At 39.4% G+C, this 17,004-nt stretch overlaps 2 protein-coding genes across 3 annotated transcripts in view; both read right to left on the bottom strand.

Annotated features, from left to right (window-relative positions):
• mpp2b (MAGUK p55 scaffold protein 2b) overlaps nucleotides 1–11,913 on the bottom strand; it is a 58,380-nt gene extending 46,467 nt beyond the window's left edge. Inside the window, exon 1 of the mRNA XM_042507697.2 lies at nucleotides 11,549–11,913. The gene's annotated coding sequence lies outside the window, so the exon portion shown is untranslated. The remainder of the gene's footprint in view (nucleotides 1–11,548) is intronic.
• An 850-nt stretch (nucleotides 11,914–12,763) lies between these two features.
• Nucleotides 12,764–16,835, bottom strand: pyyb (peptide YYb). Of its 2 annotated transcripts, none has more exons than XM_042507699.2 (4): nucleotides 16,776–16,835; nucleotides 16,326–16,513; nucleotides 13,823–13,903; nucleotides 12,764–13,066 (listed from the first exon to the last, which is right to left on the bottom strand). In XM_042507699.2, exons 2-4 carry the CDS (start codon nucleotides 16,511–16,513, stop codon nucleotides 13,042–13,044), a joined length of 294 nt encoding a protein of 97 aa, XP_042363633.1. In that variant the 5' UTR covers nucleotides 16,776–16,835; the 3' UTR covers nucleotides 12,764–13,041. The 2 variants fall into 2 exon arrangements, with proteins under 2 accessions (XP_042363633.1, XP_087925979.1); XM_088069853.1 differs by having other exon boundaries at nucleotides 16,326–16,545; nucleotides 16,776–16,813.
• Between the last annotated feature and the right edge of the window lie 169 nt (nucleotides 16,836–17,004).

Genomic DNA, 17,004 nt, shown 5'->3' with positions numbered 1-17,004 from the left:
CTGTTGATTCTAATTGATCCATTTAACATCAGGCAGCAAGCAAAAGCAACAAGCATCAGAGACCGAGCACTGGGAGACGAAGCATCTGTTGTCCAGTTTCGAAACTGACTTATCAGGTGAGGTGGAATTTGTGAAATACACACGGTGAATAGCAATTAGAGTTAAAGAGGCGGTGTGAAGAACATGAACAGAATAGGCAATCAATAGTCATGAGGGCGAGGAGACAAAAAGACAGACAGAAGAAAATAGAAGAGTGTGGAGGAGAGAATAATCAAGCAGGAAGGCTATAGATGTGTGGAAACATGAGGTTGGGGGAGGGCAGGTGGTCAGAGAGAGAGTGTAAGAGACAGAGACAGAGACAGGGAGAGAGAGTCAGAGATCAAACAAGAACAATGGTGAGGAAGAAAAGAGCAGCTGATGAGGGAGCTACAGTGGTATCCAAGGATGCTAATTCCCAGTTGCCATGACAATAGCTAACCATGATGGAACCAGTGATGCGGTGGCCAAAACCCAGTAACGTCACCACTGTGTGAATGTGTGTCAACAATGAAAATCCTATTTCAGCCTCATCATCATCACTGATCAGATTTGTGAGTGATGAAGCATCTTCACACAGCGCTCCAGCACTGAAGGAGTTACATTAATTGGCCATATGAGGGCGCTATCTTTAACACTACAAAAGACTGCTGTACATCCTGTGCAGCTTTCAACATTATTTATTTATGAAAATGGCTAAATATATTTCTTCCTTCAGATGGAATCACATGCCTTTTACTACAGGGCACCTAACATTTCTAAAGGTTCATGCTGGATGTTATTTTTCATTACCAAATCACTTTTATGACACACTTTTCTTTTTGAGCCTTTCATTGTGAGTAAGCACAAATTTGAATATGTCTTTAAGCTCAGTGGGATGTAATTTTGTTAATTTGATTCTTTGTGCAGAGATCAAAATATTCCCAAACCCTATTTATTCAGAGATGCAGGTCTGCAGTTTTTATGTGTACCAACACATCCCAGGGCACCAGTTAAAGATTCATCTTATAAACTACTAAATGTGTACCCACTGGAGAAGGGCAGGTTTCAATTATAATCCCCAATATTGATCCAACAACATGAGGGGAGCCTGGGGAAGAATTGAGGCTGAAATTGTGGAAGCTATCTAGGACACCTGTATTATTGCTTTTCATATCTTCATATGAAAAAAAGAACTTTACTAAGAGGCAACCTCTGGGGCTGAAAAGTGAAGCCCATGCAGAAGTGGCAAAAACTGCAGTTCTTTAAATGGCCACTTGAGGCTGGCTCCAAAACAGAGTCAATACCCATGTTAAAATACTTAACTTTACAGCAGAAATAGGCTTGTTGTAGGCTGGTGTATATATATATGGAGTGACTTTTTACATAACTCATTCACTAAGTAATATTTGCATCTTGTGTGAAAATACTCAAAACAAAAACAGTTTGAAAAAATATACTAACATGCAAACATATCGCATGAAAAAGTGCCCCCTGTGAGTAAAGGCCTTAATCCATTTCAAGATCTCATCTGTCAGAGTAATGGCAGGCGAGATCTATCATTATACCTCATTCCTTGACTGACTTGATTACTCTAATGAAATTCTGTGGCCCTGTCTACACAATTACAGATATTTTTTTAAATGGGTAATTTACTTTACATTTTGGCCTCTTGTCCACCCTCAAATGAAATTTGGGAGACAAATGTAGTAGACAGCTGATACCAGTAAGTCTTTTTTTGCCCTCTAACGTGGACAGAGTTATTTTCAGTTATTTTCTTTTTTCAGTCCTGTGGACATTTTTTCTTTTCGAACAGAGGAGGAAAATATCCATCTGTATACGTGAAGAAAGTGCCTAAGAGTATCCTTCTATAAATCTATTATTCATCATCCATTAATCCTTGCAATAACCTGGTTTATTCTGCCATATGTTTTGATCCTGCCCATGGTTTTTGGTCTATATTTAACTCCCTCTCTTTGCCTTATGTAATAAATCTATTTCTCCGAACCCACGGACATGTCATATCATATTTGGAATAGCACGACCTGAACTCAGTGTAAATGACTCATAGATGAAAGCTGTCACAATTTTTAAATGCCTTTCTCTGCGTGTATCAGTTTTGGTTTAGTGTAGGCGACTTCATTATGTTCTCGAGGTTAATAATAGTTCATTTTTTTCCCCCTTCATCTTTATGTTAAATGGTGTCATTTCACTCTTCTTTTAAACCGATCCAATTGGAGGGAGGGCAGGACTGGAAACACTGATGTGTGTACGTGTATGTGGCTGTGACACTGAATCACATTCCTAAATGCTGAGGGACCAAGCTCCTTTGCAAAACTCTGATCAATGCGGATCAGGTCCTTAATGCCACATACCAGTCCCACAGGCTTATCCCGTGGCATCCCCTGTTTGCACTGCGAAATGACAGAGTTTGTTAAAAGTATGCAGAGACCACACGGCCGCTAAGAAGTCAAAGCCGATTGCAGCGGAGCTTGGCCGTGCTAGAGCTGGGCTGACACACTGGGGAGGGCGGCTGGGAGGAAGGAGAGTTGAGGGTGGGCAGGATGTTCTCCGACTCTCTGACTACCATCCTTCCTCCCTCATTCTTATTTTACATTACTGATGGGGAATAATTGGCCAAGATCTAATGATGGTGCAGTCATCTCCAGTGGTGACATTTTCCTGGTAATTGGTGGCATTTTCTTGCAGAAAAGCCTGGATGTCTCCAAAGAGTGGCAACCAGTAATGAATCCCTGCAATCAAGGATTAAATAAGTGTCAATAATGATACCATTAAGACTAATGTAGAAGTTTAACAGTGCACATAAGTGATCCTTCAATGAGGTCAAACTGGGTATTTTCATCCTAGCTGCAGGTTGAAAGCACCTTGCAGTTGATCAAATTGTGAGTCAGTCTGTCCCTACAGTGATATTGTGTGTATCTAAACTGTCTCTGCTCCCTGAGTGATTTTCCCCACCATCTCTATTAGTCAACTCACACACACAGCAACACACGCTAACACAAATCTCCATCGTCCACACTGTATTGCAGGAAGAGAGCATCTCAAAAGCACAGCTGCCATGACATCATATTTGCAGAGCTGCTATCATCTCCACACTGTCAGTCTATTAAAACAAGGGGCCAGCTGGGTGTTTTTGTGCATGTGTGCGAACTGTGTGCATGCACACAGATCTTAGAATTATATTTCTAGACATTTTTAATGCTCTATACTGATAACCCTATCCAGCACAGCAAAATACTTGGTTTAAATGCCTGCATTACCCAAGTCTTACATAATGAGGGCAAAGGTCAAGGCTTTGGTGTCTTAAGAAAATCCCTAAAGTAGAGGGAGCAAGTGATACAGCCAGCTTTAGAATATTTCTCAAAATGAGACTGATGGTCCTTTTCTAATACTTCTTTTCATTGAGGGTTGTTATTTATTTGCTTCAAATTGCTTTTCCTCCTCTCTTGAAGGGTTTTGTCTGCAAGGTCTGCAAGCCTCCACTCTCACATGAAACCAATGTACTGCTGTAAATTATTTGATCACACATTTTTTTGTATGAGCGAGGACACCCAATAGTGGTTGAGGGAAGCGTCTATTTCTTTCAAGCCTGCACCTGAAGATGCAATTTCTTCAAATTGCATCTTCCAGCACATTTTGATCTGGAGCAATGACACAAGTGGTGGCCCAGGTGTTTGTATGCCAAGTGTAAAACGCCTTCAGCGGTTCCCACAGAGTGGCTGCATTAAAGCTTGTAAACATGCTCACTCTCTCTCTCACACACACACACACACACACACACACACACACACGCACACACACACACGCACACGCACACGCACACACACACACACACGCACACATGCATGCACGCACACTTACCAGCAACCAAACAAGTCTTAATCCACACATGCAGGCTGGCGTCAGGCCTAAAAATAACCCTGTGCTCCCACAGGTTCAGCTCCTCTCATTACTTTACAAGGGAAAACTGTCGTATCCAAGACAACCGAGAGCAGCTCTTTGCCTTTTTCCCCGGCGCTTTGCCATGGCAACAAGGGAAAATGCGTAAAATAATAATAGGCTGGAGCTAAAATTGGGTCTTTTAATAGGTTTGAGCTACACTTCAATACAGAATTGCTCTTTTTTTTGAGGAAATGATTTTATATCAGGGTCCCTGTTGAAAAAAAGAAGTTTAGCATTTACACAACAAGCAGGAAATCAATTTTGACAGTGCTCTCCAGCCAAAACTATGGCTTTAACAACACTTTCAAACCAGTGGACTGAGAACAGCAGTAAACTGTTTCTACAGCTCTGGAAATACTGGCCAGAACGTAAAAAAAAGGAAGAGGAAATGGACAGAAAAATCATTTTAATCTAAATTTCTTTTTTTTCTGCTAATTGTAAAAAGAAAAAAATTATCTTGCATCCCAGGACATCAACTGTTTCACATAGACTAAATACAAAAATTTACACTTAAGAGGTCAGTTCACCCAAACCACAAAAGAAAAAAATTCCTCGCTTACCCCTGATGGTATGTAATCGTATGTGTTGAGATCAGCGTTGGATCTACAACATTTGAAAGCCAAGACACAACCCCCCAAAGTTAGGTATTAAATCTAACAATTTATATATTATTAGGCCAATATTTATTACAAACAAGAGCTAAGATAAGAAGATAGACAAAAGAATACATTATGTGAAATTAGCTAATTTTGTCTGCTTTTTTCTCTCACTTTGGCCCAGGCGGCTTTTGCCTTTACATTTTCTCCCACTCTAATGCTCTCTTCAAAGTCTGTGTCGCCTAGAGGAAGGTCCGCAAAACCCGGTTTAAATTTAGAAATAATTTGCCTCTCAAACCTTTGTTTCCAACATCAATACAAATTGAAGTAATTTTGCCACTAAAAACAATGAAAAGTAACATTTCAAAAACTTGCTGTAAAGATGTTGTTTCCACAGTTAGACAATCCTATCAGAGTTTGTATTATTCTTATAAAAAAATTGGGTACTGTCACTTAAAAGGTTTCATGAAAACTACCACAAGGGCTTCTTTTGAGAGTCTGCCCTCAAGTATCTTGAAGAAAACACCGGTGTGTTTATGCTTCTCTGTTGTCAGACTAAATTCTAAACTAAACCATTTCCCAAATGATAGTATTAAAGCAATTCATTCAATCCTACCTTCAGGGGCTCATATCAACACCCAAGTCACTAAAAATGCTTGTACAAATGAAAACAAAGTGTGGAGGTCTTTTGAAGGAGAGGATAAATTCAAGTGCACTTTAAAGCCATGCGCTGCACGGTTGAGTGATTTCAAAAATAAAAGGTGTTTCATACTCCCAGCATGCATATTAATGCACTCAGTGTGCTGCTACTTGGCAGCAAGAAAACGGCATGGAGAAGAACACCTCGTGTATATTTCCAGGGTACAGACCGAGCTTAAAGTTACAATTAAACTTTTCTAACGGATTTGGAACTCACTGGCCACCTCAGCCGCATGAGCAGAGATTCTCAAACAGTACGAGTCAAGTTCATTATCTAGTTTCTGTATGCTGCATCATTAAAGAACAACCAATTGTCTTTTTTAAAAACGATAAGCATCAATAGGTATCACTTGATGCCAGGCATCTGATTTTTTTTAAAAACTTGATCAACTTAGTGCCGTGGGTCTCGCTTTTCCCTCAGCTGATACAGATTGTAATTAGTGTAATTAGAATCAAATGTCATGTACATACCACTGAGATACCACTGAGAGGCTAAAGGATTCAGACAAAGTGCTGAGAGCCACCCGGGGGGAGCATTCACAATCACCACCCTGCCTCCCTGCCTGCATTTCATTAAAAGGTCCCCACTCCTCTTGTCTTTTTCTTTCTGAGGAAGCAGCCATGATGAAAAAAGGCAAAATGAATGTCACTTGTTTCAATGTCACTCAAACCTCTCGAGAGGAACTCTGGTTAAAGACCGAATAAAACAAAGCAAATCCCCAATTTCAGGCCAACACTGACACATTGGCTTGCCTATTTATTTGACTATTTATTAAGGGAGAGTGCAAAAAATGACTGGGGTGGGGAGGGGAGCTGAATCTTTTATTTCAATTTAGTCAAAAAGTGGGACCTTCCCCGCAAGATCTCAAAAGAAACATTTATGGCAAATACAACTAAGATGTCGAATGAAGAGCTGGATTTACAGCCATAGCATTTGTGAATCGTGAACAGACTCAAGCTTTGTAGCTGCTGAAGGGCTTGAGTGCTGTTATATTTTTACCCCACCCTGATTTACAACAAAGAGCCTAAAAATAAATATGAAGAAGATTAGATGATGTTGAAGGCTGATATGTATGAAATCAGATGTCTGACTGTCTGTCATAGCGCTCAAAGCACCACAAATGCATTTAAAAAAAACTCCACAGCAATGTCTTTCTGCAGAATCACGACCTGGTTACTCAAGATAGTGCACAGACCTTGTAAGCAATTTCATGAAGGAACTATTTTCTTTCTACCCCACTACATCCGCCAACAGCATCACTGCGGTGTTTTTCGAATGTTTTTCTTTAATGCTTTGAGCACCACAGGCAGAGTGCCATCTAGTTCCATTTAATACAAGAGAAGACATACTCTCTACGGTTGACATCACTTGGCAACTCAAACCAAAACTATTTAAATTAATAAATAGCGCTACAGGTAAAAATATGTATTTTTGATGTTGGGCTGAACTATCTCTTTAAAGTCAGTGCTCTCATGTGTGCATGAGAGATAGAGAAAGCGGTGTGCAGCAGGCACTCTCACTCTGTGGACAGGTAAGCTGCACAGTCGAGTTGGCTTTTATGCATGTGGACATAAACCTCTGGTAAAACTGGCACTGTAGCTGAATGAGCGAAATAGACACAGGAATCTCACAATTTTTGTTGCCCCACTAAGGATTAAAAACTCAGTCATGGCAGCTGTCGTGATATTTCAAAAAGTGGTGGAGTGACCAGAAAGACATCCCTAAAACCTTTCCCTAAACATCAAGGCAAAGTTGGAGACAATGGGAACTAGTCAAACTAGCGTCCTGCTGGCCATTGTACAGGTGTTGGATAATATACTTGGCATCCTCAGTGCTGCACTAGTTTCCAGTGGGATATCAAAAACAAAAATATCCTTTGTTTCACTGGGACTTGACTAAATCCTGAGTTGACTCTCCAATGTGAGAAAGCAGGGGACTGTGGCGAGAGAAGGGGAGGATTGCTATGTGCCGTTCAGAGGTGGCTGCAGAGTGATGCTGCGTGTGTTCGGGAGTCGGACTAAGCCGGCATCTTGTTGGCCACAAGATGAGTAAACAAGCTAGGATGCATCCCTACAGTGATGCAAAACATGAAGCCAATCAGACTCTGGAGCACATTAAAGGAAACCACTGTTGATGACACCAATTAAATTAATGAATTCACTAAGACCCGGCTCAGACTAGCCATCGGGTGGTTCTGGCAAATGCCAGATCTTGTAGCCACCGCCAGCATTAGAAAAAAAACTGTAGGAACAAAAGAGAAAAAAGAAAGACAGGCCAGCTGTGTCCCACTTTATGTTGGAATAGCCCACTGGATTTAGGGGTTACATTGTCCCAAAATTGTCAATAGCCTGTTTTCTACTCCCCCCGCTCCTCAAGAGGAACCTCTCTAAGCAGGGGAGGTCAAGCAGGAAATAAATAAAAATCAAGACAGACTGAGCTGAGTTAGGTGGAGTGGAAGAACAAATGAGAAGGATAAAAGAGCTAAAAAATGAAAAAATTGAGCAGAAAAGGTCAAGACAAAAAGACAAAAGTGATTGAGCAGTAGGCTGATACCAACGAAGTAACGCTACAGACCAGATGCGAGAAGCAACATAACTTCTCGGCAGGTGATAATGCTCATCTTATGTATGTTATGTACAGCTGACGGAGCTAGCCAGTTAGCAGCTGTGGTGCCAGTGCAAACGCTGTACCACTCAGGTGGCTGAAGCTTATCTCTTATTAGGTTTTAATTGAGTGTATCTGCACTGTAAATCAAGGGAGTAGCAATGGGGCTGGTCCAGAGGCAAAATGCCAGGGACAAATTTTGACCCTGACTGGGTCTGTAGTGGATTTAATTAGTAAAATAACAGAAGCAACTGTATCCAAAACTAGAGTTAAATCACTTTACAACCAGAAAACCAGGGATACCATTAACACATACACTAAAGCCTGTCAGCTCTTTTCATAAAAAGAAAACTGAATAATGATTAAATTTATAGAACAATTACTGTATCGTGATGTATACCGTAATTCTGGCCATATGCCCCCCCAAACAATGAATCACCTGTCACTTTAATGCTACAGCCTCTATAAACAGAGATATGTGCCGAGGGGTAAAGGGTGGCAGGTGTGACAGTAAATGAGCAGATTATTTTTATGAATGACACCACAGAGGTTGGGGAAAAAACGCTGAGGCTATGCGAGATGCTGCAGATTAATCTCCCTGTGGAGCAGAGTGTAGACGGGTCTTATTTCTACAGTCTTTCTCTCTGCCAGCTATAGTTGATTAGAATTTGGGTTTGATGCAGTAATTAATCACTCAGTCTGCCAAAGCAGAAAAATTGCAGTGTCACAGATAGGCACCACTGACGGTATTATTTTTTAATGCGTTTAGTGTGTGACTTCAAATAACCAGGACTTCTTCTAAAGACGGCAAGGATTGGGGTCACACAGGTATACCTCTGAATGTTTCTGAAGGCATGACCAATGAAGGGTTTGCGTTAATTCAATGTCAAATACGCATACTCCGACGTTCAGGCATGTCATGTTTACATTGTCTACATCACCGTGCTGTCATTTTTGTTGTATTTTGATCCAATTTAATGCCTCATGCAAAATGTATTTAAATCTCCCTGAAAGAATTTGGAGTGAAGGACACATTTTTCAAAGTTTAAAGTGTCCAACTTCAAGCAGAGTTCTTAAATCGTAACAGAAGTGCTTAAACGATGTTTCTGTTGAGGTAGAACCAGACCTGCTCATAGTGTAGCCAATCCCCCCTAAAGCTGTCAAAAGCGAGGCAAATTTATGGTAAACCTCCTACTTCCAAAACAGAAACTGATAAGAAGGCTGAAGTTTCTTTAATCCCAGTCAAAAGCTCTTTGAAATGAGACCTATCTGACTGCGGTTTGATATGAAAATCCAGCAGTGGGATTTTCATTTTGTCGTAAGTGACTATAAATGATGGAGATTTAGGAAACTGTACTAAATGCTTATCGTGATAAGAGCTTTGATTTCAAAAGACTGCCCTGAAACAACATTATCACTATCTGGACTATATCAGTACCTTTGTGTAAAAAAAAAAGCTCCCACTGATATATTTTTGTCTGACAGATAGAATACGTACAGAAGGAACGCAGTCTTTGACACACAACCTAGCTAGAGTCGATTTTACTGGACTGACAAAATAAATATACTCCCAATAACACAAAGGTGGCCTCAAATATTAAGCCTTAAAGCGGCTTGGTTCTAATCTAATGCTTTAAGTTATTCAATAGATTTACATGTAAACTGAAGCCATGTTACTGTATTGGCCCTCCAATCCTCCCTTTCAGGATGCTTCAGCAGAACAGCACAGCTGAACTTCACACTGTGTGATATTTATCTGCTGCCTGAGTCAAATGGATCTCTATTACCACTGACAATAACTGATTTCTTGCTGGCAGAGGTCATTTTAATATGCTGTGGTAATAAAATGTTCTCACAGTGTTACAGTACAGCATGAGACAGAAGAGACAAAATCACAGACGTCTGAACAAAACTGACAAGCGACAGTGATACTTGTTTAAGTAACTTAGACCATGTTTACATCAAAGACAGACCATTAAATAAACTGATGAAAATGCTGTTATATTAATATCATCACAAAGCCAAAGGTTATTTGGTTATTGGCTATCAATTTTGTTATTTTACTATTTGGGGGTGGCAGTGGCTCAGTAGGTACAGCAGATTGTCCACCAGCTGGAAGGTTGGCTGTCCGATACCTGGCTCCTCCAGCCAACATATCGTATAGTGGCACCTTGCACGGTAGCCTCGGCCACCAGTGTATGAATGTCGTTGTTGTTGGCACAAATTGTCAGATCTGTCGATGTAAAAAAAAGTCTCACCTTAAGACAATTAAAGGAGATAACACTGGTGGCTGGGTAAGACAAATGCCCCAGTGTATGGAACTGGAAAAATAACATGTATTAAGGAGCAAAGTGGGTCCCTCGAAAGAAATTTGGAAATCATTTTAACCATTATCTAAGTAACAGTGACGTCAGGAATCCCCTCTGGGTCATGCTGAAACATAAATTTAATGTAAACCTTGCAAGGGATTAAAGGTAGGTTTGTTTTCTGATTACTGACATATATTTGTTTGCAATATTCTTAACACTTAAACTAATTGCTTTTATTTTATTTTAATTTAACGTCGGTTAAAAAAGTACTAATTGAGGCAGGTTCTGCTCAGCGCCATTTGATTTCACGTGGTTGACGCGAGGATTTTCTACCCATAAGTTGTCATAAATAAACATTATGATTTGGTCTGTGTGTTAAAAAAACATGTCAATATGTAGAGCTAAGGAGTTGCATTCTGTCATACTTTAGTTTCTTGTTTTACAATTATTTCAACTAACTGTCTGATGTGTATAGACTAATAATGGTACAATTAACAATTCTGTTTTAAAGTGGTTATGTGTCTATACATGAAAGGTGATTTATTATTCTTTAAATAAGCTATAGCCATCATTTTAATTAAGGAGACAAACATACAGCTTTACATTAATTGTAAGGAACAAAACATTTACTTGGAACAAGCCTTCTTAAGAAGCCACTAATTAATTGCCAAACTGAATCTCATTTTCAGGACAAAAAATGTGTATTTATTAGTAGCAAATACTTGTCCAAACACATAAGCTTAATTATGAAGAGAGAAAGGTTGATCTCTCTTGCTAGCATTTAATCCACTCTGCACCTAAGACTCCCATCAGCACCTGTCCTATTATTGGTCCACACGCGCTCAAACATCTGTGCACGCCCCAGAATGTGTGGGCATGCGCAAAAGGCAATAAACAGGTACAAAATGTAAAAATCGAGTCGTTCTTATCAACATTATTAACATTAACATTATAACTTTGAATTGATTTCCAACATTCAGATTAAGTACACATTGTTTATGAGTAAAGCAGACAAAGGTGTTGGCTTCACCTGTGGACGCTGTGCAGGTGAAAATAGCCTAAAGCCAATTAAGCTAGCTTCACAAAATTTGCATGTGAGGCAAATACAGGGCGCGCGAGCCAGTGGTGGGAGATGATGTGTAGCGTCCTCGTGCCAAATGTGCGTTTGACATTGTCACAGGAAGAAAACGCCACACGAGGTTAGACAATGGGTGTTTTTAACGTAACTGATGAGGGCAATTAGACACGTTATGACTGCGTGTCCACCTGGCGAGTGGCGAAGGTGGCAAACAGCGTTAGCGCAAAGCAACAACTCCACGTTTTACTCGGTGAAAAACAGCTAGAAAGGTTGAAGTACTCACCTGCCCGGCCACCTTTATCCGGATGCCTCTTCTGTGTGAGATGTAGCAGGAGGTTTGAGATATCTCCACTCGCAGTTGTTGAAGCACGGCAGGTCTTGTTTAATCTATGCAGTCACTTTCACAACACCGAAGCCGACGGCAGCCCACACAAACTGCTATCTTTAACCTAAAACGGCTCGCGTGCTCTTACAGATAGCTCCATTGATTAAAAGCCGAATTGGCTGCTCTGTTATCCTGTTTCTCCAAAGAGGTCCTTGAAGGTTTTGAGGCGACAGATGCGTTTAATGCTGTGATACCCCTGTGTGAAGTTGAAGCCTGTCCGCTGCCGTCGATATGAACCCATAGAGGAGCAGCAGTGAGATTAACTTGCTAATATGCGTTTCCTGTTGATGCAGTGACATCTAGTGGCAGTGAGAGTAACGACAGCTGTTCTTTTTAGTTATTTTAGTAATCATATCGTTTTATGTATCTTACTAATTAAATAGCCCATGTAATGATGATTTAAAAAAAAAAAAAAAGATAATCTATATATAATGATAAATAAATAGGTCTTGACATTCACTTTTTTGCTCACCAGCCACTGTGGCTGGTGGTTTTCCAAAGGTACTAGCCATTCTGCATTTTCACTAGCCACAATTTTCAAGAAATTACATTTTATATGACTAATGTTGGCTATGGCACGCTAAAATTAACTCAAATTGTATCTACAACCCTTTTAAATGTAAATGACTACTGTACTCACCCAAATCAAGACTACACATAATTAAAGATAGATAATGACAGGAGATACAGTACAGGTTTAAATTCTTCAAGTGTTATCATAATTTTAAAATTGTACAAAAACATAAAAAAAAATTATAGAATACACAGAGTAATATATGGTAAGACATAAGTATATATGTTTGTGTACGCTTAAGACTTTAATATACACATAAAAAGTAAAAGTAAAACAAAGCAATAAAAAATATAAAGTGCAAATACAAAGAGTAAAAGAGAAAGAAGAGAGCTCCCCCAGACGACTGTTAGACCTAATACAGGAAACCAAATTAACATAGCTCCTTTTCATTTTTCTTTTCCCATATGATAATAAATTGTGTTTTAGGTCCCGCCTTATTTTACAGGGTTATTGCCTCATCTGATATATTTGTGGAACTGTGTCTCTCCACCTCTAAGTCCAGTTGGTTTTATCTCAAAATAAATAAAAATACCAAAGCATTTTTATGTCTATCTAATACTTTTATTCCATTCAGTTCTTTATTGTAAAGTGATTGATTTTGATACAAATTATTTACATTTTTGGCCAAAGAACAAACAGATACTGAGAGGAAGACAAACTGAGAGAGAGAAAGAGAGAGAGATCTTTGCATGCACAATAAATAATTACATATGGAGAGTCACAAAGTCCAGTGCAGGTTGACGAATGACTGTTTTTTTGATTGTTGGTAGATCAAAGGATAGGGGGAAATGTGGGTAAGGGTTAACAGTGGGCTCATTTACCACTGATCACTGTAGTCTGAGCTGTAAGAGAAGAGAAAAAGCAGGTTAATTAACTGAAATTTACATTTGCTGCATTCTGATGTGCACTGCCGTAGATTGCGAGGGGATGCAGGGGGCACATCCCCTTAATGAAAACATGAAAGTAGTAGAGGACTTTTATTTTGATGAAATTAGAAACATTTCCACCATAAACTGATTCAAAAAAGGCACAAAATGGTGAATATTTGTTCAAACAAAGTGACCATTACAAAATTACTTTAAAAAAATTCAAAAGAAGCAGTAGCATTTTGATGAAATTAAAGACATTTTCAACATAAATTAAAGCAGAAGAGACACAAATTGGTACACAAATTTCTGATTGTACACCTACACCTGAGGTGGTGGATACAGCTCATGTGTGCATACATACAATTGTAAAATTATGGCGATGACATGACCAGTGACGTGTAAATCCACACTGAGATAAAATGCTAATCAATATTCACTTGAAAAGTGAAATATTAACAAGGAGCTCAAAAAAAGTAACATAAACATCAATGTAATCATTCTGCAATGACGCTGAGAGCAATAAAACAATCTGATAATATATCGGACCAATATTGGCAGGGCTGTGTTTTATATATTCTATACAAAAGGGGGTTAAAAATGTTTTTTTACTCCATGAAGAGTAAGTGTGGACAGCATGTATCACAATAGCAAAGTGTTCTTTGCTTCATTAGTATCAGTATCAGCCTTTAAAAGCCCAATCTGATTGTATTCTGATCATGTTTTTCTCACCGTGGTTCAGTGTCTTGGCTCGAATCAGCCCCAAACAGCAACCACGCCATCGCCTGCTCGGGGGTCGACCTCTTTCCATACCTGGAGAGGAATCAAACACCAGCATGTAATGACTCCAGCCTAACATGATTTGGACATTCTTATTCATGTGAGACCCCTCTCTGCTTTTCACCAGTCAGCCACTCTGTGAGAATTTCACTGGGTGCTCTGATGGTGTGACCCCATCATCCTAGCTAGGAATGTCAACTATTGGACTCCTTTTTTTCCTTTTTTTTCAAGAACCATCAAACTGTGAACAAGTTAGCTGCACACACCCTGTTGAGTTTTTATCTGCAGTACTCGGTCTCTACAGCCCAATCACAAATCAGCCGAGCAATTATCAGAGAGAAAGTGAGAATTTTCGAGTCCACAGCTCAGCATCCGGTGAGGCAAACACAACAAGCTGCCTCGACTTTGTCTTTTGACGTCTCTTTACTAAAATCAGTGCCATCAAGAGTAAAGCTGCCTTTGTTTGAGGCATGAGGGGCTACACTGAAAGATCCAGCCTCTTTAATTATACTCAGCTTCCATCACTGGAAAACTGTACATCCCAAAATTTTCCCCAACCGAAACAGAAACAATTTCTCGTTATTCATACATGCTTTTACCAAGACAGCAGGGTATTTGGTAACTTGTTATCTGATCAAAACTGTGATCAATAATATTATCTTTGCCATATTTTTGATATGATAGATAAGATAAGTGAAAACAGTGAAAATGTGAGCTTTCTACCATTAAGTATGACATATTGTGTCAAGATCTAGTCTTGATTTTTGCCTGGTGAGAAACAAAAGAAAATGAAGAGGATGCCTATTACAAGATTTGGGGTCACAACGGAGCAATTACAGGCTTCTATATGGTCTGAACTTTATAGACTCGTCTGAAGAAAACCAGCCTTCTGTCTACGGGCTCATTATTTCTTATAACAAGCACAGCAATGCATTGTAACATAAATATAATGATCCAAGAGTCCTCCTCAGCTTGCCAGTTCAGGGGTTGCTACCGGCTGCTGAAACCGCATCTGAAAAGTCTTGATTCAGGCTGAAAAACAGGCCTAATGTGAGTGAAGTCACGACACAGCATGGGGGCTTGGCTCCCCATGTGGCTATACCCTTGCAAGTCTGTCCTTGAGCCAGAGACTTAATCTCTCCCATCAAGGGAGGTGGACTACCTGTGTGACCCAGCCACAGGACGAAAAGATACCAAATCATTCTAAGTTTTTCAGCATTTATTAGTCCTTCTTTTTCAGTTTTCCCAGGTGATGTGTGTGTTGATTAGAGTTACTCATATTCAAACCTGCTCTAAACTTTACCAACAGTGTTAAATAAACTCTGATGCATAGGCACACATTTCAGGAGGTTTGCAGAGGACACTTCCCCCTCAGTATTTAGAACAAGTGCATTTGTTTTCCACCACAGACGAACAGCAAGAGCTGCTTCAACTATATATAATATCAGCATATTAATAGAGCAACAATGTAAGACATGGCGGACTATAGGGACTGTGCTTCATATTAAAATATGTCTTAATTCTGGTAATATTACAACTTAACTCTCAAAATCTCAGAGAACATAGGTATGCGGGATATATTTGAATGTGCAGAAAGTTTTGAACAGGGAAAACAGGGAGGGAAAATCTTGCTGAAACACATATGACCTATCAAAGTCTAAAGGGTTGTAAATGAATTTAAATGAATTCATGTATCATTGACATGAATAGGTGTCATGTGTACATTTAAAGAGGTTAGGCCCTAAACAAAAGTCACAAAGGAGGATGCTTAAGTTTGCTTGCATGTCTGTTGGTGCAGCAGAGATAAAAGTATGCCTAAATATAAAAAGTTGATCTATGGGGGAATAGAAATTTGAAAGCAATACAGAGCACTTGAGAGTCTTACTGCATTATATTTTTATATTTTATGTTAGGGCTGGATAATATGAAGACAATTAAATATCACAATATTTTGGTACACAGAATATGAGATATGATGTGAGATTATATATTATATATAGAGAGACATATATTAGATTTTTAGCACTTTTTTCCATGCCATTTCTTTGTTTTTATTTCCACTACTTACATTTTTTCTTTTCTTTTCTTAATTTCCGGGTATTTTTTGTAACTTTTTACTAATTTCTTGCTATTTTTTGGGTTGTTACTTGTTGCGCATGCCTTCTTTACATGTTTTTGAAAAAGAAATCAAGCCAGTGTTCTTCAAGTTTCAAAGGGTTAAGTGTTTGACGCTCAAATTCTCATGGGGTGGGACCCCCAGACCTCCCTCAATATGTGCCCCCCTCATTGTTAAAACAAAACCTAGACCCCTGCTCTGATGCTCTGATAATAGTAGACATGCATTCTGTAATTTCCTGGAAATTCCTGCACTGTCTTGTTAAATGGCAAACAGGGGAACAAAAGGAGTTGTTTTAAAAAGTAAATAAGTAAATGTAGTTTGGTAAACCTGACCCACCTCTGCCTGGTGATGAGGTTGACATAATGCCTGACAGCTGCGTGGTATTTGGCCCACTCCTCCGGTGAGGCGTTGCTCCCCGGGCTCTCCGGTTTGGGAGGATAGGCGTCCGCAAAGCTGCTCAAACACACCAGCAGGCAGACGACGAGCGCTGCGAGCATCATCCACGATCTCAGCAGGTTGGCCATCTGAGGAAGGACAGACATCAAGGTTTGCTTTCCTTAAAAAAAAAAAAAAAAGAATAAATTTGCACTTTTGGTAAAGCCAAAAAAAAAAAATTAAAAATGTTGTGATATTTTAAGTTTTGTTACATTTCAAATAAAACGCACTAAATGCAAATGAAAAGTATCCCTGTGGTTAAATTGGCATCGATTTTGGCTTAAAATCAAGCAAAAATGTGTCTAGGTTAAAAATTCAACATGCATCAAAGTAACAAAAAAAGTAACTTACTTCTTTGACAGATGTCTCCTGATGTGGTCTCGTGCCCTTGTGTTGCTGCTCTGCTCTCAGTTCACATGGTTATATAGCGCAGGACGGATACCTGACGCGCACTGACTGACACTTAACCACACCCCTCGCATTGATAGCAGTGCGTAAAGGGGACACTTATCTCTTCAAAATATTCAAAGTAGTTTGGGTTAGATCTAGATTTGGTTTGAATGTTTGACTTTCAGCCGAA

This window comes from Plectropomus leopardus, chromosome 19 (assembly GCF_026936395.1).
Source record: "Plectropomus leopardus strain MGB_pleo_1.0 chromosome 19, ASM2693639v1, whole genome shotgun sequence".
NCBI classification, from domain to species: domain Eukaryota; kingdom Metazoa; phylum Chordata; class Actinopteri; order Perciformes; family Serranidae; genus Plectropomus; species Plectropomus leopardus.
Note: the sequence above shows the minus strand (reverse complement) of the source record. Positions and strands in the feature narration are given on the sequence as shown.

Excerpts from the sequence above, each read along its gene's own strand:
- pyyb (XM_088069853.1), bottom strand. The coding sequence starts at position 16,531 with ATGTCTGTCCTTCCTCAGATGGCCAACCTGCTGAGATCGTGGATGATG. Across the intron at positions 13,904-16,325 it reads AACCTCATCACCAGGCAGAG|GTATGGAAAGAGGTCGACCC; the intron begins GTGGGTCAGGTT and ends ATTCCTCTCCAG. Across the intron at positions 13,067-13,822 it reads AGCCAAGACACTGAACCACG|CTCAGACTACAGTGATCAGT; the intron begins GTGAGAAAAACA and ends CTTCTCTTACAG.